The sequence below is a fragment of the Ceratosolen solmsi genome, unplaced genomic scaffold (genome assembly GCF_000503995.2).
Source record: "Ceratosolen solmsi marchali unplaced genomic scaffold, CerSol_1.0 scaffold7, whole genome shotgun sequence".
NCBI classification, from domain to species: Eukaryota; Metazoa; Arthropoda; class Insecta; order Hymenoptera; family Agaonidae; genus Ceratosolen; species Ceratosolen solmsi.
The window spans coordinates 10,076,967-10,104,275 of NW_011948413.1; the positions used below are offsets into that span (position 1 = coordinate 10,076,967).

A 27,309-nucleotide genomic window follows, 5' to 3' on the forward strand; every position below is an offset into this window, starting at 1 on the left:
CTGGGCCGATAAGGTCGCGCTGCCTCGGTAGATACGCACCTCGGTCCACTCGACCATCGATTGCTTTATATTTGCCCCTCTCCGTCTGTCTCTCTCCTTATTTTACATTTAGCTAGTGACGCGGCTTCCTACGTTCGACCTTACAGCGTCTGCTGGTGCCTCTGGCTTTTCTTATACACAGCACAAACTACCCTCTAATACTGTGTTTTGACTGCCGCGTTAATGAGCCACATTTTCCGAGACGAGATTCGCACATTTTCGTTCACGATTAATTAAACTATCAGAGCTTTATCTCTTTTGTTGACGAAATGCATTTTCATTCTTATAATGGTTTTTATATTGCAAATTGCAAAAATTTTCTACCGTCATTATTAATTTTAATATAAATTTCAATATTTCAAAATCAAATTTATATATATTTATTTTATCGGCAATAAATTGCCGAGATAACAACAACAATTTAGCGTTATTATTATTAAAGGAGGCTAACTACAATAAAGAATACCAAGATAGACGATAGCTAGATAATTGTATTGAAAATGCATTCGTCACTATAATTGCATGTGTGCTTGGATATATTTATTAATTACAGTTACGGTTCATACTTCCGTGAGATTCATCTGTATTTAAAGAAAGTTCGCGAAATTTAAACATATGCAAATAGTATTGTAATTCATTGAAACAGAGTATAAACGTGTTTATTTTTATTTTCAAACACTATAGAGATAATAATATAATGCAAGTTAAATATCAATAATTGATAAATTGTACAGCCTGTGTGATTGCTTTTACTTTCCAAAATTTCCTTAATAAGGAATTATCTTCAGTTATATAAAGAATTTTAAGATCATGTACATGCCGTTCTTACATAATTAAACAATTATTTTAACTTATTGCTACACAGTAGATTATAATAATTGTCGTTGTTAAAATATTAACTAAAAATTAAAAAATGATTAAATACAATTGTCAAGATTAAGTTATTGCCTAATAAATTCATTATAAATACATATTTATCTATTTTTATAAGCTGTACTTAATGTTCAATTTAACTACTATCTTATGTACGAGTCTCAAATAATCTAATATAAAAGTCTTTAACATGAGAATAAATGATAATAGAAAACAGTACAAGTTGTTTAAATCTAGAGTTCTATAATTTTATCTATTCATACAAAAATTTAGCTAGAAATTTTCAAGTTAACTCAAGGTAAATTAAATTAGACATTGATTATGAAATATATTTTTTAAGAAATTAATTAACAAAGCTCCTTTTTACATTGAGAACATTGACCACAGTCATAGGATACGTAGTAAAGGCAAATAATTAATAAAAGGAATATAATAAAAACATTAGGAATGGTGCGGTAAAAATTCATATGCAATAAAGTCCGATACACTTATGCAAGTACGTATTAATATACATGCACTCATACACTCATGTATGTAAAGAATATTAATTAATTCAAAGTTAATTCGTTTTTACACAGACGCGCGTGTGTGCACACAGAGGTACGTACACTTATCCTATACTCTTGTGCATCAACGATATGAATTTAACTAATTTAATTAATATTCACCCACTTTTATAGAAATACATTTAAGTACTCGCGTTAAATAAAAATTATGCCCTTTCATTTAATAATGTATTAAGGAATAAATATTGGCATTACAAATAATATTAACATTTACATTAAAATTAAAACTTTACAATCTTTCGTGATAACATAAAAATGTCAAGTATGTTAAAAAATTTAATTGAATTTTATATGGATTTTAATGAAACTTCAACTCATAATATATATATATATATATATATATATATATATATATATCGGATATTTTAATATACATGAAACAAAATATTTATCCCAAACTCTTAAGCATAATTAATTTTTTCAATTACTAATGTACAATAGTAAATGTAGTTTCTCTACACTCTAAATAGAAATATATACATATTGGTAGGAAAGGATAAATACTTAAATTTTTTATATTTATCATTATATAATTAATATTTCAAAATAGGTATAAAAATTGTTCTCCAACATGTAAAAGGAAATTTTAGCAAGGAATAAAAAAAATTAGGATTTTTTCTTAAAATTAAAACATAAACAAGCACTAATAACTAATGTTTATTGATAGTTAAATTGTTCAAAATTAAATTGTCGTAATGTTTGATCAAGAAAATGGCTGTTGTGCTTCGATGCTTTCAACGTCTTCTGAAACATTTGTGCTTTCTGACATATTATCTACCATCCAAGCTACCTGAGACAAAAAAATTTCAAATACTTTCAGTTTCAATGAATTTTAATATTACAAATTATATTAAGACGATAATATAAAAGACAACTTTATACATTTATTTCAAACGTATAAGAATTGGTAATTACCGTGTTATATTGCTCATTTACTATAGTTTCATACAAATATATCATTTGGAAATTTCATTACGAAGAAACAAATGATTATACAAGTTCATTAATAGATTTTAATTTTTAATTAACCTTGAAAATTTAATTTATACATTCACAAAGTTTATTTTTTCTATATGTCTTTTAAAATAATTTCCTTTCGATCTCTATCTGTTTCTCTCCCTCTCTCTCTCTCTCTCTATATATATATATATATATATATATTAATAACATTAAACAGCCATCTTTTAAAAAGTAATTTTATCTAATCAATATTTATTTGTAATGGATATTTATTATACATAAAAATAGAGACACTAATTAATTGCTCAATATGCCAATTTATTCGTTAATTTTCGTTAATTTTTATTCAATAGTTAGTTTCATTATGAAATTTTCAGTTAATAAAAATATTCTGTGGTATTACACCAAAAGGTAAATATACAAAATTAAACAATATACGATAATTGACAATTAACAGTATATTAAGAGCTGAAGAGGACATGGTAGTTGTGTGTGACTCATTTGTCCACATTTTAAACGAATTGTGCGTATTTCATGCATCAACAAACAAGACATTTACAAAATTCTATTATTATATAATATAATTATAAAAACATGCTTCAAAGAGAGTGTTCATTTATTTTTAAATATACCGCATAACAAAGAAATAAATAATAATGCAAGAATTTTCCATATACTTTGTAAATATTACTAAATTAGTTAAATAATTATTAGACATTCTGTGAATTCAGTATTTCATTGAAATATCGTTAAAAAGAATTAAATTTCTATTTACGGGAATATAACTAAGCCTCTCTAATTAAATGATTCTAATTATTAAAACTATTTTAAGCTTTTCTTAATAATTTATTATATTTAAACAGTAGTTACAACTCGCATTTTGTAAGAAACGAAATGACGTACAAAAGTTTCAGCGACTAATAAAGGGAAGACTAGAGATGCTTCGGCAAAAATCTGCAACAAAAATTTTATGCATAATTTCAAATTATTTAAATTAATTTTTAATAATAATACTACCTTAACAGCTTTGGACTCTTTTTTTATTTTTCCCCAGGAAATAGCTTCATCGGGTTGTGCGCCACTGTCACTCCCATCATATTCTGATGCTGTATTTAAAAATACACCAAAATCTGCACCATTTCTCTATAAAAAAAAATTATATATACATTTAATGTAACCAGTTTATTACATTAAAAGATTTGTATTTGTAGAAAAAATTTATACAAATATTTCACAAATTTAATAAACGATTGTTTTTTTCTAATCAGATAGTGCAACATAAATTTGTTTTTATATTGAAAAAACTAAAAAAATGTTAATACATGAAGTTAATATAACTATTATCATCTGTTTTAAAAAATACGATTTTAACAGTAAAATAAAACTAACTTGGTTTTACCATTAAATTAGCATTACAAATGTGATGTTTAACAACTCCACCCCCAATAATTATTACGCCACTTCTTATAGCTTTCATTGCTATTGTATTTATTCGTTTCAAATCTAAAAAATAAATTTCAATTATGTATTAATGAAAGTTATATACTTTAATTACAATTTTACATCTAAACCTACCGGAAAGAATATCGATGACAAGGCCTGGATTCTTAAAAGAATGAAAGTACATCATGTCGCCCAGGCTTCCATCGGTTAATGCTGGACTGAATACTGGAATTTTATTTTTAGCTGCCCAATAATAAATAGAATCACGATTATTGATTTCTTCACCTAGCCTTGCAATAACCTTCGATGGAGTCCACAGGATTCCCTATAATATTTTTTTATTTTTTTATTTTTTATTATCTATATTTTTTACTATTGCAATATACCTTTTTCTGCTCTTCTAACATTTTATCTAAAATTGGCATAACCCAATCTTCAAAACGGCAGTAATTATCATTTGGTACTAATAAATTTCCAATTCGATTTATTCCCTTATCCCTTAATGTTTTACCATCTAAATGAAAATCTCCAACGTAAGTTGGAGCTAAACATTTTATAAAATCTTCTTCAACACCACCGGCTGTTGTTACAATGCAATCGACCTACACATATTGTCATTATTTATTAATCGTTTATTTAAGTTATAAATTTATGTAACCATGTCGTACCATTCTGTGCTCTGCTAAAAATCGAATTGTTTCTCTAACTCCGCAAGATGCCATATTAGAAGTATATCCAAGAAATATTGTACAACTATGTCTGCGTTTGATAAATTCATCCTCTTCTAAAGTATCTTCTTGATCTTCTTCGAGAGGTATTCGACGTGCTACGAGCATACGAAGGATTTCTTCAACAGCTAAACCAAAATTCGTAGCTTGAAAACCCGAGTACTTATAACTTTTAAAAAGAGCTGAATAGTTGATTCCATCGTTAAATTCATAACCTATAAAATAAAATATCCGTGAATAATAAAGTAGCGGTGGTTGTCAAAAAATCCTATAAAACTTAATGAAAACAAATGAGTCCAAACAAACTTTTACCAACAATTTGATTTCTCCTTAATCTTATTATTCAAAATCATGATTTAGAAATTTTTAAAAGTAAATAACTCTATAAACTTACAATTCTAGCCTTTGCTCAAAGACAATTTCCATTGTAAGGCAAATTTGCGAAGTAACAAAAACGTATTTGCATAGCTACAGGCATAGATTTTCAATCTTACATTGCTCAGTCTGTTAAAAAGTAACACGCTGTTTGCAATAAATGTCTGTTTTATCGCAAAATCATTTGTAAAAAAATAAAAACTTGTATTAAAATTAATTAAAAATGACAAGTCGTTTAATTGAAAAACTAACATAGCAACAAACCTTTTACCACAGGTGTTGTCGATGGAAGAGGGGCACTGTGCTTTAGTACATTGTTTATCAAAGATTCAGGCACTTTATCCTCGCTTCTTGAGTTTAATAGAAAATTTTTCTCCTTCTCTTCATCCCGAACACATTCTTTCTGCTCCACTGGTACTTTATTCAGCCTACAGTTCGCTTGGGCACTTTCTGCATCGGTATCACTTTTCTTCGCGCTCTCTTGTCCTTTATTACCTTTCTTGGACTTCTTTTTACGCTTAGCACTTTTCTTCGTAATTTCCTGTTCTTTATCGCTCTTTTCCGAATCTTCGAGCACTTTCCTATCTATTTTTGAACTCTCCGCCGAATCACAATCATCCTCTTTCGAGCTCTCCGTGCCTGTACCCTTCTTTTTACTCTTGCAATTATTATTCGCCGATTTTTCAAGCTCCATGTCGTAAACACGTAAACAAGGAAACCTTCATTCAACAAACATACGTTTTTAAAGAAAATCCACGCCTCCTCCGCATAGAGAAATAACGAGTAGCTTCTACAAAAGTAGGTTAGAGGTTCGCCATGAATCGATCCTAACGCGGCTCTTCACTTGTACTCTTCTATTAGCGCATGATAAACACAGAAATCTAAAATCTAATCCGTTTAGCCACCGCTCACTACCACCATTCGTTGCTTCCACTTTTCCAATTTGAAACTAAACTCTGAACTCCGGGGACCATCCCCGGCCTCCTGCAACCCTCCGCGCGATCTGATCCCATCTACCGTCGGGCCTATCCCGGCGAGCGCAGCTCCTCTGCCGGTGGAACCAGCAACTGAGCGCAACACGTGTTTTCATTACAAATCCTTAAGTACAAAAATGCATTGTTTCGGATGGGATTTAGTGCTACATACGCGACCACGATTTAAATGTCAATCCTGCGTCTACACGCACACATGTTCGCAAGAATATCGATGCATCGCACGTGGCATTCAAATGTACGCATTTGCAGTTTGCTCCTTCGTTCGTTGGTATGGAAGTGCGCGCGCGCGCGCGCGCGAATGTATATAGGAAAACAGCAATAAAATTGCGTCGAGGGCTAATTTTAGCTCGCGAATGACGTTCCCTAGGATGCCAAGGGGCGCAACGGCGCTTCACTCGCGTCTCAAACTACGAAACGAATATTTTGGTTGTTTAAATGAGTCGGAAGCAAGTGATAAAGTTGAAAAATAAATATCGTTTGAGTCTGTCTCCCTTTACCATACCATGCACCCTCTCATACAACAGCAGGCTGTCTTAATCTTTCCACGGACGATAAAATAAACACAGCTTTTGTAATGGGAAGAGGGAAGGAGGATAAACGACCAAAGGCTTCCGAAGGCGAATAACTCCTCAAGGACAAGAAATCCAACGTTTGTTGGTTTACGTATAGCATTGTACGCGCGAGAATTGTAAACTCCCTCTTGTTAACGTCAGAAGTGATATTTCAAACGAAATTTTGGTAATAAGCAGTCACCATTCTCACAAATATCACACTGTACGAGTACTTATAATATTGGTGCTTGCACTTCTTGGAAAAGATAAGACGCAAACAAGGTAAAAAGCCACTTTCCGCACTAAAGTGAAATCTAGAAAAATCGAAAATTGTATTCTCACACTCGAGAGAATAGCGATTGCGCCGAGAATTTACAACAACACGAAAGTGGTTTGCTAGCGAATATATTTAAACTATTCTAATTATTGTAGAACGTGTTTAGTAATTTAACAAAATGCAGAAAATGATTATTCATAGTCATAATAACATAATAACACAATATCTTAGTCCCTTCTCCGTATTTTAAATAATCCTTTATCAGTTAAAAAATACGAATATCATATTTTCTAATATTTTATAAATATTCCTTAGTGTTGGATGAATGAAGTATTGTACAGTGTAGAATACAATTTTCAAAAATGACATTTTATCGGCATTAAGCTGATGTTCTCTGAAAAAAAAATCATTGTTTTGAATTCACTTTTACGTGACTAAACTTCAAATGCCCAAAATTGTTGGACATTTATAAATTATATGTAAAATTGAAATTGGATATAATAATAATGTGCATTTTAAAGGCACAACGTGCATTGTTAAATGAATTATTGAATTTCTGTGACAGATAATGTATATATAAAACGTATAAACGTCGCCTGAAACATGAAATTCATGTGTTCATATAATCATTGTGATTTCTTCTTACATAAACTAGCAATTTTTAGTCTCATAATTGGATTTTTATAGATATAGACTTATATAACAATAATTCCATATATCCGGAAATTCTTCTTCTTTTTTTTTTTTTTTAATTGCATCTCCGTTCATAACATACAAAAGATAAATAAATAATTAATCTTATTTAATCTTAATATACTTTATTGAGAACATTATTAAATAAGTAATAACGATAATTGAAGTATTTATAAATAAATAATAAACTATGACTATCAAAAGTCCATTAAATCTTCGTATTTTCGTTATATCCGTGATAAAAACTATTTTTTAAATACAATGTTATGAACAAACATAAGGATTATAATAATTTGCCTATTTATATGCATTATATGATTCATCGATCTATTTTTCTACTCTTATAGCGCAGAGCGCTACTATAAAGCCACTCACTTCGAACTGACCCCCCCCCCCCCGGTCCCTCGTACACGTTGCATGTTGCACTCGACGGTGCCTAAATCAAATGTCACTAATGTCCTCAGTTGACATTGAAAAATCCAATTCACATGCAGTTGTTGCACACTTGCAACCATTTATTTAAACAACTCTACTGGCATCTGTTATTCTTATCAAAACAGTACAGTGTCTATTGGAAAGGTTTTCATGTCATTTTTATGCCGAGATCGGAATAGAGAGAGTAGGCAAATTGTGAAGATAAAGCATCCGGTTACCTTGAATACTCGCTTGTTCCGAACTGTTTAGAACTGAGCTTTCAGAGGTTATTTGTTTGTCCCATGATATAATTCGCAGAATCCCTGGTTCTCGCCATTGGCGATGATACGACGTAACAACGATCTTCTAATAATAGCCTTTCTCGTCGAGTTTTACAAATTTTAAAGAAACCATTATCTTCTTGCATTTGATAATTATCGTTTAAAATCAGATATCAAGTTATAAGCTCGAGAATAATAATTCAAGCGATTACAGTTACCAAGCGGAGCGTTCTTCACCACAAACTCATCAGCCTTAAGAATTGACGTCTACATGACATAGTATCCACACTGATGATATAATAATGCAAATTTAAACTTTCTATTATCACTTGGCGTAATCTCCTAACACTACACGGCACAATATCTCTCGAACAGTTGCATTGGATAATTTAATTATTTCCATATAGACACTAGGCGTGTACTTTATAATTTTTAGCTCTAATTTCACGGCTTTCTTTCATATTCGTTAATTAGTGACAATTTAGAAATAATACGGTTTTATCTATTGTTTGCCGAAAGTTTAAAACTTTAAGATCTTTCATTCCAGTCATGCTATGATTATTAATTGTGAAGCAATTTTAGCATATAATACAAGACTAACCAAGTCACCGACGATTGAAAGGTGGGATCGTGAATTTTTCGCCAACGTTCCTCCTATTTTATTCATAACTCATAAGTTTTATGATGAGAAAATTCTTGGTCTCCTAAAAGATGAAATTTAGTGCTATTTAAACAAGTTTATAACAAGGTTGCGAAGATTTCTATACAATTTAAATGCAGTTTAAACTTTGGTATGTCACAAAATAAGCCACAAACTTTAATTCCTTATATAATGTTGAATAAAAAAATATTTATTTAAAGTTACGAACTTTTAGATCATTTAAGCTTAGATCTCTATGTTGCCATTGTAATGGTAAATTTGAAAAAAAAAAAAAAGAGAATTTCGTAAATGGAAAGAATGTATCGTAGCCGTAGAAAAATTTCAGAATTTTTCACAAAAGCCTGTGTCCGATTATCAAATATATTGCTAAAAAATAACAATCATATGAATAATGGTCATATATGTAAATACGATATATTTTAATTTGAGCAATTTTACATTTGAAGGAGGTATCGGATCAAAGATTCTTCACCTCTCTTCGAACCTTAAAAATAAATAACAAAATGTAGGCTTCGTTGGTAAGAGTCAATCGATTTAACGGGTTACGTAATATTTGTGGAAGAAAACAGCGCAGCATCCCCTATGACCGTTTAACTTAATGAATTTCCCATGACAATTGTAAATGTCACATTGCACACATTCGTTGGGTTCGAACATGAAAAATGCTCAGAATCGATTATACCATCTTTATGATTTGCGTCTAATTTCCTAAACAGCACCAATCGAATCCGAATCCAGGCCAATCGAAGTTCCATAAATTTATTCCAGCGTAATGCACATGAAGTTCGTATCAATAAATATCATCATTGAAAGATTTGATGAAGATTTGAAGAATTTTGAAAGATATTTGATGTAATAAATTCATCAAATAAGAAAAATATTATTGTATTTATCAATAAAACGATTAATAACGTGAAGTAATATATATTTTAATTTTAATTTTTTTTTTTTTTTTTAACTTAATGTATATTGATTATATTCATTACAAATAATAATTATTCAAAATTAAAAATAAAAAATATTTGGTCATTATAGTTTTATAATTACCATGCACTAAAGATCTTATATATATATATATATATATATATATATATATATATATATATTTTTATTTTATATTTTATATCTTAAATTACTTAGCCTATTCTTAATTTAAATTTTAAATCTTAAATTACTTAGCCTTAAGTAATTAATTGTACGTCTTTTTAGTAATCAAACGACAAATATGTGTTCTAAAAATACATTCAGTAACGTTAAATTTATATTAGATGTATATATCCGATTATTAAACTTAATAAGATCTTGAAGGGAATAAATTTGTTAAATGATTTTTCTTGGGTAATAGTAAAGTTAGAGTAAGTAAGCTCTTGCCGTTTAATCCAAAGAGGGCCCGTTCCTCCTTGAGTTTAGTTGTAAATTTTTCTATTACGTCTAGTGTATTCAGTTTCACAACCAGTTTCGCATAAACGCGGTAATAAATAATGCCGCAACTCGTTAATGCAATCGCATAGCTCGAGCATCTTACGTTTAAGTTTGCGCGTCTATATTATATCCAGACATATTTTTTGCATACATATATACCAGCACCATGCCATTTCCCATTGGCTATACCTCTTGTATCTAAGAAAAGACGAGAATAGTATGAAATTGCTATATAAGGCGGTTCTTCCTATCAGTCATTCCCCTGTCCCAGCCACGTTCGCCACTTGGCTTGCAATTTTATTGGCGAATTCAGTAGCAAAATCACCGGATACGAAACGATTTAAGTAAGTTATGTTTGGTTATATTCGATATTGTCAAACAATTTTCATTTAGTTGCACCGAGACCCAACAATGTTACGTACACGTGTCTATAGAACTTTATTAGTGAACGATATATTTTACATTCCTAGCATGTCGAGATGTTAGGAAATATGAGCCACAATATTACAATTTAAGACAATAGTGGGCAAATATTTGTTGAACCTATGGTACGTTTTATCAATACTGCGCTTCTTTATCGCTTCTTTATCAACAACAATTTCAATAATAATTTAAAAATAATATGTATATAATGTAGTAAAGTAGCAATTGGAACGTTTTCTTTATGAAAAATGAACGTATCGCGTTGCATAAAGTATGCTCGTCGTATATCGTTCTTTTTTGCGAATTGTTAATTCAAGTCACGAATCCAATGGTTTATAGTAAAATGGGTCCGCGAGGTCGAAATAATCTGTGCCGCTACCAAAGCCTAATTACGTGAATAAATTTACGACAAAGGAAACTAATACTGGCACGTAGAGAGTTAAAAGTATACCGTGTAGTCGACCTAAAGGTGAGAAAGTATTATTTTCGGTTACGTTGAAAATCAAAATGTGTTTGACATAGTTGGATATTGTCCAGGCTCAATTTCAATCCTAATTCATTGCATTTTTCAAAAACATTAGCTAATATTGCAGATGCTATCGAAAACTATCGATACATAGCGATGAACTTAAATATATAAATCGGCAAAGTAATAATATATAATGTGTTAATAATAACTCTCTCTCTCTCTCTCTCTCTCTCTCTCTCTCTCTCTCTCTCTCTCTATTGAATATTTTATTATAAGTAGAATAATATTCAGAGCAATCTGAGGTTATTAACCTTAATTATGTAAATGAGCTTGTTTTTACTTGTAACGCACTCACTTAAAGTTAATGGCTATACAATTTTCTCAAAGACAGTGATTGATCTAAATTACTCGTACAATAAGCACGAATATAATTATATTGATAAACGGAACTCATTATTGGAAAATTTTATAAAAAGACAAAAATATCGTTCATGATTATAAATATTTCAAAAGGTAATACTTAATATAGAAAAATTAATCGCCCAACTTTCATTTTCAAACATTATGCTGTACATCTTTCCGTAGGCACATTTTCCTTTTATAGGAATTCTTTTGTAACTAACATATAGGCTTTATACCTTTCGTTTCAGCAACCTTTTTCAATTTTACTTCTCACGAAGAACACGTCATCGTTTATCAATTGTCTCTCTAAATTAATGAAGCTATAGATGAGTATTTAGTGAGTAACCTTGTATTAAATCAACACATACGTGCGTATATGTATGTGCAATGCAATTTATTATTTTATTGTATTTCAATGGAACAAAGGCTAAAAATTCCATTATATTATTATATTACTATATTATTATAATATTATAGATATTTAATAGCAAGATAAATGATGAAATAATTTAATTTATCAAAAACAGTAATAAATATATATACTGATGAGGTATTATTAACGTCAACTGCAAACAAAAAATTAATTTAAAAATTTCATAGTACTTGAAGATTATTTTTTTATTCTTTATAGAAATTTAATTTATGTAGAATCATTGCTTTAATTCATATTAAATGGTACTATTTATGAAAATAATTAATGATACATATATATTTATTTATTTATTTCTGAAAGAAGCGCATGAGTATTAAAATTTTTTATACGCCTTTTACGACCTTTTCAATTGAAGTAAGATAATTTTAAACAACATAAAATAAATGATATATTATTTTATTTCAAATATATTGAATAAATATAAATCAATCGTGTATGGTCTAGTCGATTAAACAATAATAAAACACGATGTAAATAAACGTGGTAGGACGACTAAATTTTTCGAACGAGTAATTCGCCGTAAAAGTATAAAAATGATTTTCCACAAATTTTTATGATGTAATGTATAATGAAAGTTCGTGCCATTGAAGTAAATATTTATTACATATGATGAGGCGCACGTGTATACTTACATTAATAAATGTGCATTTATGCATGCATAAACGAATGTACATAATGAATTCGTACATTACGTATGCACTTGTTTAAATGCACATGCATAAGCACGTATTATACGACGGGACTGTTAATTAAATTATTTGTATACTTAAAAGTATATCTATTCTACAAGCTTTGAATGAACTGAAGTCTAATAATAATTTATCAATAACATTATTTCTTTACCAATTAAAAGTTCCCTAATTATTATATTCTGTGTAGAGAATGTTAATGCATTCCTTGGAACATACCACTTTCAAATGTTAATTATCGTTATATTATTAAACGATTAAACGGTATAAAAATAATAACAATTTCATGTAATTAAAATGTAATGTAAATATTATACGTATATAAATAAATTTGTATGTACTTATTCACTTTACGCAGAAATAAACTGAGAGTTTAAGATGTTTACTCGATGCACCGAAGTTAAAATTTTGTTATGGATAAAATCTGAAATTTTTAAGACAAGGTTTTGAAATAACCCATTTACAAAGTTTCGAGTAAATTTATGCTGTATGTTTAAAATTATACATATCCGTTTTTATTTTAAATCTTAAATTTTCAATTCCCTCGCATACTTTAGAAATAATTAATTTTTAATGCTGTTTAAACTTGTTAAACATCCATTACATCTATTATTAAAAATAAACGAGAGATGATCTGTAATTGTAAAATATTTAGCTTTATAAGGAAGACTGGACGTAAAGGAACATTCTAGGTCTTCCGATATTCGACGCTTAAATTATATAAAGATTAAAAAAAAAAGTGTACTACATCCAATTGTGCCTGCCTGTATAATATAAATCTCAATTACCGTTTATCCTGAATTTTTTATTTCCCGGGGCACTCGTTTAAAGGGTAAATATCAAAATTCCTCGCGTGGTTGCCAAATCTCTCCCTAGGAGAGACAGAAACCGTATTTACAAGTGCATCGGCGAGGTTGCCATGCGTAATTCGTGTATCGCTCGCGTAATTTGACTGTAAAATTCTCGTCAAAATGCTCCAACGTCAGCAATGTACTTTTAAATATGTTCGATTCACGAAATATTAATAAATACGATTTGGTTTATTAGTGAAAAGCAATAGATGAAACGATAGATGAAATTTTATATAAACTTTTAGAGTAATTCGAGTGTAATTCTAATACAGTTTAGATATATTAATTTTTTTCAATTAAATTGCACTAAAAATTATGTACAATACTTAAAAATTTAGATTAACCAAATAATTAATTTTATGACGATATTTTAATATTATTCTCACGTAAAACTTAATTGATTGATACAATACCAATTGCTACTTCGATTAGGTTTCATACATCTGTTATCAAAAATGGTTTTAGACAATTAAAGTACAGGCAGCAGGTAATATTTACACATGATTATACTTTTTATCCATCATTTAACCGAAAAGTATCGTCCTGAATAATATTACGCGATTATCAATGTACGGCACTGAAAATAAAAATGTCAAAGGTAAAATATTTATCGCAACAACGACGAAATTGAAAAATGCAGGAGCAGAATTTACGTACTCAGCAACTGTGTCAAGAGTGTGTCACGTCGACATCGCGAGTACGTCAAGAACATCTCTTCGTCACATTTTTTTCTGACAGCCTATCCATTCTCCCCACCCCCGCCCCTCACCGCACTCGCTCTATTCATTTCTTTGCACGCGGCTGTCACCAAACGGTCTTCTGTCTTTCTCTCCCGCTCGTTTTCGTCCTCCTTCCATCGCGTTCTTTTCCAATTACCAAATGCGTGCGCGTACACAACCAACGCACCCACCGCGCGCGCGCGTACACACACAATCACGCGCCCTCAGTCAGTCGGACAGTCAGTCAGGCAGGCCTCCCCACCGGACGTATGGCTCGTACTCCACAATCCGTAACACAGATAGTAGATAGAGTGCGCGCGGTGCATTCGCCTCCGTGAGGCCGAGAGGAAGACTTCCTTGGGTTCGCAGTGGCTAGCGACGAGGACGCCGACGATCTCGCCCGGGTACACCGCCTCCACCATTGCCGTTCTCATGAGCCAAGGTACGGTATATCATACTCACGGGCACACGAGTTTGTGTGTGCGCGCGCGCGTGCCAGCGACTGGCGGGCATATTCTCATTTTCTTTGTCGTGTTACTTGGCGTAGTTGTGTGTGTACCCGGTCGAAGGCAGACTAACGCATTCATTCCACGTACACGTGTGCGCACCCACGCTTATCGATTGCGGCGCGTTTACACCGATGTGCACTGGTGAATCAACGTTCGGTGTGCGTGTGCGTGACATTTGTTTGACGTCGCCGTACGTCGTATATGAAAGCACTTGGCTACGCTCGAGGGATGCGCCCGCGTACTTGGTAGGAGCTGGGGCAATCATTTTACGATTGTTTATTATCGTAATGATTCGAGGCCTGCTGTAAGCCGAATTTATTGTCTCCCCCTCCCCATACCCACTCCATAGCCGAATGCAACACTCGATTGAGAATAACAATGGAGTTACACGTCCTATTTTATTCGTCAGCGTACCGTCTCTCTACACTTTAATCGTTGTGTCGGGCAGAGTTGCTTTTAATGAAATGTGTCGCTGTAAATTTTGAGAATGCCGTGGTTAGATACGAATTGGCACTGTACAGTTTCATGGGAAAGCATGTTCGTTGCGTCCGTTTGGAAAGTAATGAAATTATGAGAGAAATAAACCGGGCAGTCGGCAATCCATTAACTATAAGGAGCCACGTTGTTTCTCCCGCCCTTACCGTTACGTTGCGAAGTCGCGAAGTACCGAAGACCGGACATGGTCTTATACACCCAACTTACATTAAGTTTCAAGTGCACCGAGTAAATTTACGTACCCTAGAGGAATCAATTTTCCTGCTCCGATTAAAATGAATTAATGCCTGCCGAATCGATGTTTTCTAAACTAAGCCGCTGCTTATACGCGATGCGTGCGTGCGTGCGTGCGTGCGTGCGAGCATGTGTTTGCTTATGCTGATGATTTTGATCTGGGAAAAGTATTTTGTATCGACAATAATTTATAGTGGAATCATGTTCGTTAACTTGATTATCTATATGTGTTACATTGATACTAACATGATGAAATAAAAGCTCCGATTGAAAGGGAAGAATTTTGAAAATTTAAATACATTGCCAGCACTAGTTGTCCGAGATTTTTTAACAAGAAAAACACACACGATTTCACAATTGTTTTTAACTTGCCATTCAAATATTTAATTTTGAAAAGAATCTTTAATTTATGTTCAATATTCGGGACTTACAACCGTTTGTTGAGTACATCAATTAAAATGATTGGCTTATCTTTGTCTTCTCAATCAGGATACAGTGGATTGCGATAAACATAACAGTTATAAATTACGATAAATATACACACATAAGTTAATAGAAATAGTTATGTTCTACTTACATTGAAGAATATTGAAAATATGTTAATCTTTGGAGAAAATCAATTGTATTCGGTCAATTATTTAAATATGATAATTAGTAATTTTAAAGACATCTGTGTTTTCATTTTGAAATGAAAAAAAAAAATAAATAAATAAATAAATAAATAAATAAAAATAAAAATTAACAATTAAAACACTGTTGTTATATTAATAGTATTTTCAACATAATAGTATCGTTGGACGATTATTTGGCATAAGTCAAATAGTAAATTTCATATTTATTTATAAGACTGTCAATTCAACATTTTTTTTTAACGGTAGTCATAATGAAATATTTTTTGAAATGAAAGCAAAAAAGAGTCTTTCGTCTGTAGAAAACAATAATATTTTCAAATATTGTAACATTTATATTTTATTTAACAATGGCTCTAATTTTGTGTTAATTCTTTTTATTTATTTATTTATGGAAATATATTGAAAATTCATATGTATATTAAAATAATAACAGATAAATTATATAAATAAATGTAAACCTTACTTATTATTATAACAATTTAATAATAATCAGCCATCCCAGTTGAATGTAAATTAAAATATAGAATATCATATTTCATAAGAATTTTAATGATATTTCATTTTTTTTTTTTCCTATTAATGAAAAATTCCCTTTTAAATGTACCCGGATACCATGGAATGATTTATCGTAAAATTTTGATAAGCATTGCGTATCATCGGTTGTAAACCGCAAAACGAAAATTTAATTCTTTTATTCAATTAATCGCATCATAAAATACTAGTAAATTTATTTATAATTTAATTAAACACGAATAAAAATCACATGCACATTAATTGTAAATTTTATATTTGATATTTTATTAATATACGTAAGTATAACTTAACAATGTTAATATTTATACGATTAAACGATTTATACGAAGTGTTTAACGTATTATCGATTTCGTTTATGGACATATTTATGCACTATTTATTTATGAATTAATATGCTATTTTATTATAATAAGTAGTTATTATATAATTTATTAGTGATCTTATTAAAATATTTTGATAATATCGTCAAATAGAAAATTCCTATTGTTTAATGTTATTGAAATTCATGCCAAATATATCATATATATCTTTTTAATTTGCATTTAAATAGTGGAATTTTTTTTTTCACAATGTAAAAATTGCTTGACTGAATTAATCTTCGAATAGGCAATTTATCTCATTTAAAGTTAAATTTTCTAATAGAATTTCTTAATTTTTGACATTTCTTATTATTTTTTAATGTAATCACAAGAACATAATAATTTAAGATTTGATATAAATCATTATAAATAAATCATTGAATTAGTTCGAGATCTAGTGTGGACCATTTTTCTAAATTATCTTTACTTTTTTTTGTTAACTATATAAATAAACTTTCGAAAATTATGAACTTCACATGTAGATACTCATTGTATAAATCATAGTCTTTGATATTTAGATTTTTTAAATTAATATATAACATAACAAATGTTTTGTGAAATTGTAGAATACTCAATTATCTTTATGTGTTGCTGCAATAAATTATAAAGTTAGATCATTGGTAAGAGTTTGGCTGATTCGTGATGATGACTCAAACTGCCAGCCAATTGCATATTATACGTTAATAGATCACACAGCGAATGCATTTATTATGACATAAATTACGTAATTAAGAAAGTATGTAAATTTCTTCAAAATTATCTAGCAAGTTCTAATATTATTATTTATTATGTGAATTAAAAAATAAAATTTTCTTTAAATAACACTACTTTCGGATAACATTGATTTTACATGATAATAAATGCATTAGAAAAATTTTTCACTAATCGATAGGCATAGATCCTTGTTATTTTTATTTTTCGATCACCTCTCCAATAAGAGGTATGGGTTGAACGTATTTTTTCTCTTATGTTTTGCTTTAATTACTCATAATATGATTATAATATATTATCTAATTAATTTATAATATGGTAAATCAGCACGAATTACCTTAATAATAATAAATTTTCTTTAAGTTGTGGATCATTGCCATATTGCCAATCTAAATCCCGTGATTGAATATTGATTATATTTATCAGAAAGTAAGCTGCAGTGACGAAAAATCAACACTGATATGAAATTAAATTTTTTGTAGTTAACAATAAATCTCGAGACATTAAATCATTTCATTGGGAGACTCAACATATTGTAAGTCACTTCTCTGCTTAGTGATCACACTGTATTATTAGGTTTTTAGTTATTTTTGATAAATATATATAGTAAAGAATAATATTATTATTAATTTACTATTGAAGATGGTAATGAATATATTGAAATTTTCATTTTTTTGCTAATTATCTTCAACGATCTCGATCGAACAATAACTCATTTATTGAAAACCTATTTATTTTTATTATTGACCTTATGAATTTCCTTTATTTCTTGGATCACTCATTCTCGCCAATAATCTGTCCAATGCTAGAACTCCAATGTTTATTAATTTATTAATATTAGAGAGTAGAGTAAATACTATAGTTTGCATATTCAACCGTTCACAGGTATTTTTTATCAGATAATATTATTTATTCGTATATTACTTTTACCTTTTATATTACTCTTACTCAAAATTATTAATAATATATTAGTACTAAATAACTATTTCTATTAAAATTTCATCCTACTTTTTGTGCTAATTTAGATAAACGCTACCGTCGAATTAATATAATTATTCTTAGTAATTCATTTTTACATTATTCGTATCTTTTAATTACAATTATTTAAAAATAAATGAGGATTAATATTTAAATACCAATAAATTAAAAAAAAAAAAAAAAAAAAAAAATCATAAAGCTAAATTTATTTAAATTTACAATATGCTGTGTTGACTCAATAATCGGTTAAATATTTTGAACTTAAGATGTTTCCATACGAAAATTGTAGATAAAATATTTCAAGTGTTTTTTGTATCATATTTAATGAGTCATTGTTTGTGTTTTTTTTTAAACAACATCATCAGTTGTTTTTTGAAGTAAATTTGAAAAAGATTAAAGTCGATTTCGACACCCAAAGTTGGTTAGAAATTACAGTGTTTTAAATTTCATTACCGTACAAATAGATGATATTATGAATATCTTTTGTTTCATCTATTTTTGTATTTTAATACATAAAATTAGAAGCTAATATTATGTAAGAAAGAATATTTTTGAAATTTGTTCGACATTTTATTCTAATATTTAATATATTTCCTAATGAATCACACATGAGTGTGGCATATAACGGAAAGAGATTATTTTATTAAAAATTTTTCTGACTTTTTGTAATTAATGCTTGAAATTTAAATTGTCAAGTGAAAAATATTTATATGCGAATGTACTTAATAATGTTAACCCTCATACACTCACGTATTGCACTCAAATTTAATTATATATATATGTTTCTCGCAATCGCACTAAATGACTAATGAATGCGCGACCGCATAATACTAATAAATATTAAAAAAAAAAAAAAAAAAAAAAAAAAAAAAAAAAAAGAAAAAAAAAGAAATTTAACAATGAAATACAATTTTTTATCAATTGTCGATGATTTTAATTCGGTTTTTTTATGAGTACGTAAATGATTTTTGCATTGATAGTAGTATTGATTTTTATTTTCGATTTGCTAAATTATTGTTTGCAACGTTGTTTGAAAATAAACAAGATTTCTATTTGAATTTAATGTTATCGCAAAGAACAGTTTTTATTTACAATGAACACAAATCAGCTGAAGAGAAATTTGTTTCATAGCAGGAACAATGCATTCTCCTAATAATTTGAATAATATGTTATATTAATTTCGTTATTTATCATCTTTGATAAATTATTTTATCTCCAACGTGATATGAATTCAACAAATTAATAACATTATCGGTTAAACGTATTTGTATATAATTGTCATTGTTATTATATTGTCAATTTAAAATATTTTTACTTTAATTTCGTTATCTTATGCACTATCTAAGATTATTGTTGATCGACATAAATAACGAAATACAGCAGAAATCTTTACAAACATGCGGCGTCAAGTTTCGTAAAGTACAATCGTACTAATCTAAAGAAAATCGAGCACAATAGCAAAGCTTTTCAAAGCATTTTAATCCAATTAAGCGCAAGTGCATTTAAATTCTACATCGTGAAAATAAATCAGCTTAAGTTAGGACGGGGAAAAATTTGAAAACAGTAAAAAATAACTTGACTCGTCAAGCTTATTTCATTGTAATACCAGGCGACTCATATTATTAATCGTTTGTTGTAGAAGAGGAGAGTTGTTCGTGAGATAGACGATCGCCCGTGCCAAAGTACACTCCCGCAATGCCCGTAACGAAGATTTGCTGCATCGGGGCCGGTTACGTGGGCGGCCCGACTTGCAGCGTGATCGCTCTCAAGTGTCCGCACATCCGGGTGACGGTCGTCGACAAAAGCACCGAGCGCATCGCCCATTGGAACTCGCAGAAATTGCCCATCTACGAGCCCGGCCTCGACGACGTCGTCCGTAAGTGTCGCGGCAAGAATCTATTCTTCTCCACGGACATCGCCCAGGTCAGTATTTATTTCCCTCGTTTCCAGCTGCTTCTCTGTTGCCGTGCCTTTCGCGACCGCTCGACACGATAATTCAATAGGAGAAGAGGCGATCGTGGAAAGCTTTAAAAGCCGCGTACGTCGAAAGGCTATTTACCATTAATTGCCGTTTAAGCAAGATTTCGATGAACGTGAGCTTCGTTATTTCCAGTTTCTTCAACTTGGGTATTTTCCCGCTGGCCCCGCGATTCCATCTAGCTCTCTTATATTAGTGCATATCGTTCCAATTAATTTATCGTAACGTCACCGGGCTCGCGTTTCCCTCTCATTAAACCTTCGACATACAATGCCAACTCCGTTTAATAAAGAGACGACCTCGAGGACTAATTTGGCCAGGAGCATTACAGGACCGGTTGACGCTATCCAATACCGATTTCCTGTCTACTCTTCGTTACATATTACAACAGTCGTGATTAACAGCCTACTTAATTTTCCAAAGCTTCGGCTTTGGACACGGATCGCATTTTTATATTGCGTACGCTGCATGAGTCCTTCATTCGAATCATTCGATAATCCCCATAATAACATAAGTTACTCTCGATCCTTGCAATCGCCAAGGCCACTAACCAAATGAAACCTCTAAATTCGTTATGCTAAATTGGTAATAGGCGATCGAGGAGGCGGAACTAATCTTCATTTCGGTAAACACGCCGACGAAGATGTTTGGTAATGGCAAAGGCAGAGCCGCCGACCTGAAGTACGTGGAGAGCGCGGCCCGGATGATCGCGGACATCGCCGCAGGTGACAAGATCGTCGTGGAGAAAAGCACAGTGCCGGTGCGGGCAGCCGAGAGTATCATGAATATACTGCGTGCCAATCACAAGCCCGGAGTTTCTTATCAGGTACGTGGGCCTTATCTCGTGGACGAGATGCTCGCTTTTCATGTCCGCTGGCTGTGCGGCCACGACGGAGTCACGCCTCGTTACCTTTCGATCGTGACTGCGGACCACAGCCGAGACTCAGTACTGTTGCATTTCCCCTTTATAGATCGATAAACACATTGGCTCAGCATTGCGCAATGACGGAACCAAAGGGAACGAAAGAAGCGTGTTTTTATGGGGAATTACTGGAGGTTTTGGTACGTGAAATAAGATGGGATTGCGCTCCGTGCGACGATAGGTGCTGTGGAAGTACTTGAACTGTTTGTTCCAAAGGCGATTCGTTATATTTAGATTTAACGATGTCCAATTATTGAATAAAGTGCCTTCGGGAAAGGGAAATTTCAAGTAGAAAATGTAATATTAAAGCGAACGTGCAACTTTATGGAAGAATTGGTTTTCTTACGAGCGTGGCGTGCTCGAGAAATCCAATTTAACGGCATAGAAATGCCTATTATGCAAAAATAAATAAAACTTTGAATTAAATTATTTTGTTTCGAAGTCGATGTGTTTCGTGTAAGAGTTGTACGAAATAAAAAGACGACACAATGAACTATAATACCAATTAACTTTATCCTTGGGAGAGTTACTTTACATTGGCAATGTGGCTCTTATTAAATGCATTTCAATTATATAAGAACATATTTGTTTGTAAGGATTGTATGAGAATTATTTATCCAAAGCAATTATCAATAATGGACGATATTCCATAACGGCAGCTAATACGAGTAAAATTTATTGTTCAATTGTATTTTATTGCGTCATGTAGCATATCATAAATGTAGCCTTAACTATAGCGTAACTTGAAATTGTATATATATATGTGTGTGTGTGTGTGTGTGTGTGTTGTTGTTGTTGTAGATTTGCTTAAATAGCATTGGGTAATGCAATTAAAATGTTTATATTGTTAATGGTTATAATGTCTGACACTCGTAATTAGACGAAAATAAAATTAAAATAGGTATGGTATAAATATTTTTCTTATTATTCAATGAAATTTTCAGGTGATTTAAAAATCACTATCAATTTGCTAGAGAAAATTTATACTCTATTCATTTCCATATTTATTGGTTAATAAATTTAATGGAGAAATTTTAATTGCATGTAAGAAGTAAATATAAAAAAAAACATATAAACTATTCGAATAGGTATAAAATACTAGAAGATGATGATTTTAATAGACGTAATCTTCGTACGCCTTCATCGAGAATAGATTCTTATGTACACATAATAGAAATATTTTTGTTGAATTATGAAGTGCGTTAATTTATCAGAGTAAAATATGCGAAGTTAATTATAAAGACACCGGTACCAAGGGTATTTGTTTCAACAGGAAAATCGAATTTTTTTTCTTTTTTTTTTTTTTTTTATTTTTTAACAAATACCATAGACAAAACACACAAACAACGTACTATGTTTTAGATTTTATCCAATCCTGAGTTTTTAGCCGAAGGCACAGCAATCGATGATTTAATAAATGCCGATCGAGTATTAATTGGTGGTGAAGAGTCACCAGAGGGTCAAGCAGCAATTGAACAACTTTGTCAAGTTTATGAACATTGGATACCACGAAAAAATATCCTCACTACTAATACATGGAGCTCCGAATTATCCAAACTGGTTTGTAATATTGATATTTTTTTAATATTTACATAGAAATATGTAAATATTTTTCGCCTCAATGCTATTTATCTTCTTCGCGTAATTGAGCAATTAAATAAAAATTTTAAAAACTATTGTCCATTTGAAAAAGATTTTTTTGAATATATCCGATTTCGACATTTGATTCGCAATTTACTATTTGTAATCCATTAGGTAGAACGATTTGAGAAATATTTAGCTTAAAATTAAACATACGATCAAACGAACGTAAAAGTTTCATTATAAAATAAATTGATAAGAACGCTATTGATTTGAAATATTGATATGAAAAATTTTTTATCTTAACGCTATACAATATAAAATGCTACAACTTTGTAAATATTTAAATGATTTGGAAACCACATGTGTATTTGAGTACTACGTATGTGTATTGAAGATTAACTAATTTCCTGATATATTTTTCGCATTTCATATTTTTCACTGTAATTTTAATTTATCGTACATAATGTAGTCGAGAGTTCAATATAGATGGCTATATATAAGGATTTTTAAAGAACGTCAGAATAACGAAAAATACCATAATATAATAAAAACATGGAGATTAATAAATTTCAATTACATTATAATTCCCGGAATGCTCAACATGATATTTAAAAATTCTCAAGGTCAAGATAACGAATTGAAAGTATGCATTTTAAAAGATTTTTGATTGTTCAGTACATATGACGAGCTCGACTACAAATAACAGTAATTAGCAATATTATTCATAAAAGATTTATAATTCTTTACCTTGGCATGATGAAGTTTACGATTCATCGATGCTGCATACATTTTTATAACCTGCGAGGAATTAATACGCAATTAAGAGTCGAGCAATTCCATTACCCATCGACTGTCGATAATTTTAATTACACACTACATCTTGAACCCCATGAGCATCGTTACATGAAATCCCAATAACACAAAAACCAATGGATTATGTAGGCTGCCAACGCCTTCCTCGCCCAAAGGATATCCAGCATAAATTCATTATCGGCGGTATGCGAAGCCACAGGTGCCGATGTGTCGGAAGTGGCCCGTGCCGTTGGCTTGGATTCGCGAATTGGCTCCAAGTTTTTGCAAGCGTCCGTCGGCTTCGGCGGCTCCTGCTTCCAGAAAGACATTCTCAATCTCGTTTATATATGCGAGTGCTTGAATCTCCCTGAAGTGGCCGCCTACTGGCAGCAAGTTATCGATATGAACGAGTACCAAAAGTCAAGGTTTTCAGCCAAGGTCAGTTCGCTGGAAATTAGAAAGTATTGGCAAATTAATGCACTTTAATAAGCTGTGTGTCGGAAAGTGACTTGGCGACTGTGTTTGAAAGATTTCTTCATTGGGCGCGTAATTTTTATGCTCGTTGGAGTGATTGGTTGGTTCTTACTAAAGTGCTCTAAATTAGCTGCTTAATTAGCATTACACAGCCAATTGTTATTTCAACGTAAAGCATTTGAAGAAGCGAATTTATTTTATATTTTTACAACAAAAAAAGAAGAAAAAAATGTTTTGTTTTTTGTTTTTTCGTTTAAGTAGATTTTCTTTTTTTTTTCTTTCGAAAAGTATCTACTGTACATTTCTATCTTCTTTTGCATGTTGAGTACTTAACAGTTGTACCTGAACGAAATTAATATTTATAAGAACATTAACGTTTTAATCGCGCCTAGTAAGAGTATGAAAACGAAGTCTATTTGCTCAATAAATGATTAATTTTACTTTGTAACTGTATTCTGATATTGCCATTGTGAATCTTTTTAGCATTTTGCTCTTGACCAAAAGTAAAAAGCCTTTGTAATACTTAAACTCGCATGATTATCATTCCATAACGGCTAGATATTAATAATATTTTGTATTTGCAAGAGAATCACGCGATAGCGAGAAAAGCCGTGTTAAATCAACATTTACATACGCAACAATATCGCCAAATAACGAGGTGAAATTTACTGGTTATTGCGACAGGTGATCGAGTCTCTCTTTAATACGGTAACGGACAAGAAAATTTCCTTGCTGGGATTCGCATTCAAGAAGAATACTGGCGATACCCGCGAGTCGCCGGCCATTCACGTAGCCAAGACGTTGTTGGACGAAGGAGCCAAGCTGCACATTTACGATCCCAAGGTATGTAATCCGTGTAAACGATCCTTTCATCGTGTTTCATAATGGCCCAGGCACATAAAAGTTTATGCGCTCTCGCCCTGCGTGATTCATGATAAAAAGCAGCCTAACAAGCTGACTGCGTTGTACGAGTCGAAAAATACTTGTACTACTACTATAAGGCACTATTTAGTGTTTTTGGCTCAAGGAATTTAGTAGAATTAAGCGTCGTTTACGTATTAGAGCTTTTTCAGAATGATTTTATTTCAAGTTTGTATTTCTTTGACTTTTGTTTAAACCTAGCGTCTGCATTTATTTTACCACTATTTTTAAATTGGATTCTACAAAAAACTTCTTACAAAAAGCCGCTCGAGTTAATTATGAAGACGAAAGATAAATAAAAGCCTAACACATTGCAAATGTATTATTAAAACGAAAGAACAGTTATTCTTTATTGATTGTTAGTTAGATTGAAAATCGCTTTATCTTATGCGGTGTAGGAGAAAAATTAAATTATTTTTCTCAGAATTTCATATAATTAAATAGTTCGGCAAAGTAAAGCAACGCGCTTCTCTTAGCGTAAGGATTAAAAATTGCGGAATCGTAAGACGCTGAAATTTCAGGAATTAAGCGTTGATTTATCGTATTACAAAAAAAAAGAAAAAAGAAAAAAAGTCGAGGAATTTCTAGTGATACATCATATTACGTAAAATGTTTATCCATATTTTAATTTTTAGAAAATAAATGTAGTGTAAATTTACAATTCAAATGATTCCCATTGTTTTAGGTCGAAGAATCACAAATTCTTTTAGATTTATCTCATCCTGACGTGACAACCAATCCTGGGCATATTAAAAGCAGAATCAGTATTTACAAAGATGCATACAGCGCCACAAAAAATACCCATGCAATTATCATATGTACAGAATGGGACGAATTTATGGTAAATGTGACATATTCAGCATAATTAATTACATCCTAATCGCATTAACGCAATTTAAGCGGATAATTATTTATGCGATTTATCTATTTATTTAGCAATTGGATTATAGAAGAATTTATGCAGATATGATGAAGCCGGCATATATTTTTGATGGTAGAAAATTCCTCAACCATGATCATCTTCAAAAAATTGGATTCATTGTGCAGACCATCGGGAAGAAACTAATGAGAACTACAGTCTCGAGGGCTTGGGGGAGTCAAACGCAAATGTAAACCACATCCCGGTATTTTCAAATAATTGATGAAAATGTGATTGATTGTATATTAGGCGCGTTTTATACTTAAGTAAACAACTGCCACTATCTCGACATTTTTACATATTCAGTTTACAGACACATTTTAAACATATATTACATAGTTTAACAACAATTATCATATTATTTTGTTATGTTACATATATTTTATATTGTCGCAAAAGTTTTAAACTATATTTTTGTTATTATACATAAATATTTTTAAGAATTTTGACTTTTAAATATTATGATCAATCTATGCATGAGTAAATATAATTACTTGTATTTTTACTTGCTCGCTCCTATTTGCAAGTAGCTATATGTTTTAGAGCGTAAATTTATTTTTAAACTTTGGCTTTTATAACATTTACACAGCAATGTAATACATGTTTATTTATAAGTATTATTACGATAGTGCTAAAATATTATAAATAATAATGTATGCTCGACAAAGATATTTTCAATAGCTTGAGGTATACATAAAACGGTGCTAGTTAACTCAGTCGATAAACTCCCATGATTTGCGGAGACATCATACTACTCATTCATAAGTATTGTAAATTATATATTATACGAAAATTTTTGTAATTTTTAATAAACTATAAAACAAAAAAATATCTAGGTTAACATATCATCAATAATAATAACGAGTATCAAAATATTAGAATAATATGCTCCAAGCAGACTTATTCAAAATCAAATAAATCTGGAAAAGCTCGATAAATATGACACTGTCAACGCAACGACTTTAATGTTTATAAAAAACGAATTTATGTTTAAAATTGTATA

The 27,309-nt window shown here is 30.9% G+C and overlaps 2 protein-coding genes across 3 annotated transcripts; one reads left to right on the forward strand and one right to left on the reverse strand.

The window, feature by feature from the left end:
* Positions 1-2,119: 2,119 nt before the first annotated feature.
* Positions 2,120-5,895, reverse strand: Dhps (Deoxyhypusine synthase). The gene is made up of 8 exons (XM_011506160.1): positions 5,249-5,895; positions 4,550-4,824; positions 4,268-4,483; positions 4,014-4,206; positions 3,838-3,941; positions 3,456-3,581; positions 3,342-3,392; positions 2,120-2,268 (listed from the first exon to the last, which is right to left on the reverse strand). The coding sequence occupies exons 1-8, from the start codon at positions 5,676-5,678 to the stop codon at positions 2,182-2,184; spliced, it is 1,482 nt and encodes a 493-aa protein (XP_011504462.1). The 5' UTR covers positions 5,679-5,895; the 3' UTR covers positions 2,120-2,181.
* Positions 5,896-10,545: 4,650 nt separating this feature from the next.
* Positions 10,546-26,637, forward strand: sgl (UDP-glucose 6-dehydrogenase sgl). Of its 2 annotated transcripts, none has more exons than XM_011506162.1 (8): positions 10,546-10,622; positions 20,356-20,639; positions 21,287-21,520; positions 22,979-23,176; positions 24,143-24,430; positions 25,151-25,309; positions 26,073-26,228; positions 26,324-26,637. In XM_011506162.1, the coding sequence occupies exons 2-8, from the start codon at positions 20,412-20,414 to the stop codon at positions 26,498-26,500; spliced, it is 1,440 nt and encodes a 479-aa protein (XP_011504464.1). In that variant the 5' UTR covers positions 10,546-10,622; positions 20,356-20,411; the 3' UTR covers positions 26,501-26,637. The 2 variants fall into 2 exon arrangements, with proteins under 2 accessions (XP_011504464.1, XP_011504463.1); XM_011506161.1 differs by lacking the exon at positions 10,546-10,622 and adding an exon at positions 14,489-14,706.
* The last annotated feature ends 672 nt before the right edge of the window (positions 26,638-27,309 follow it).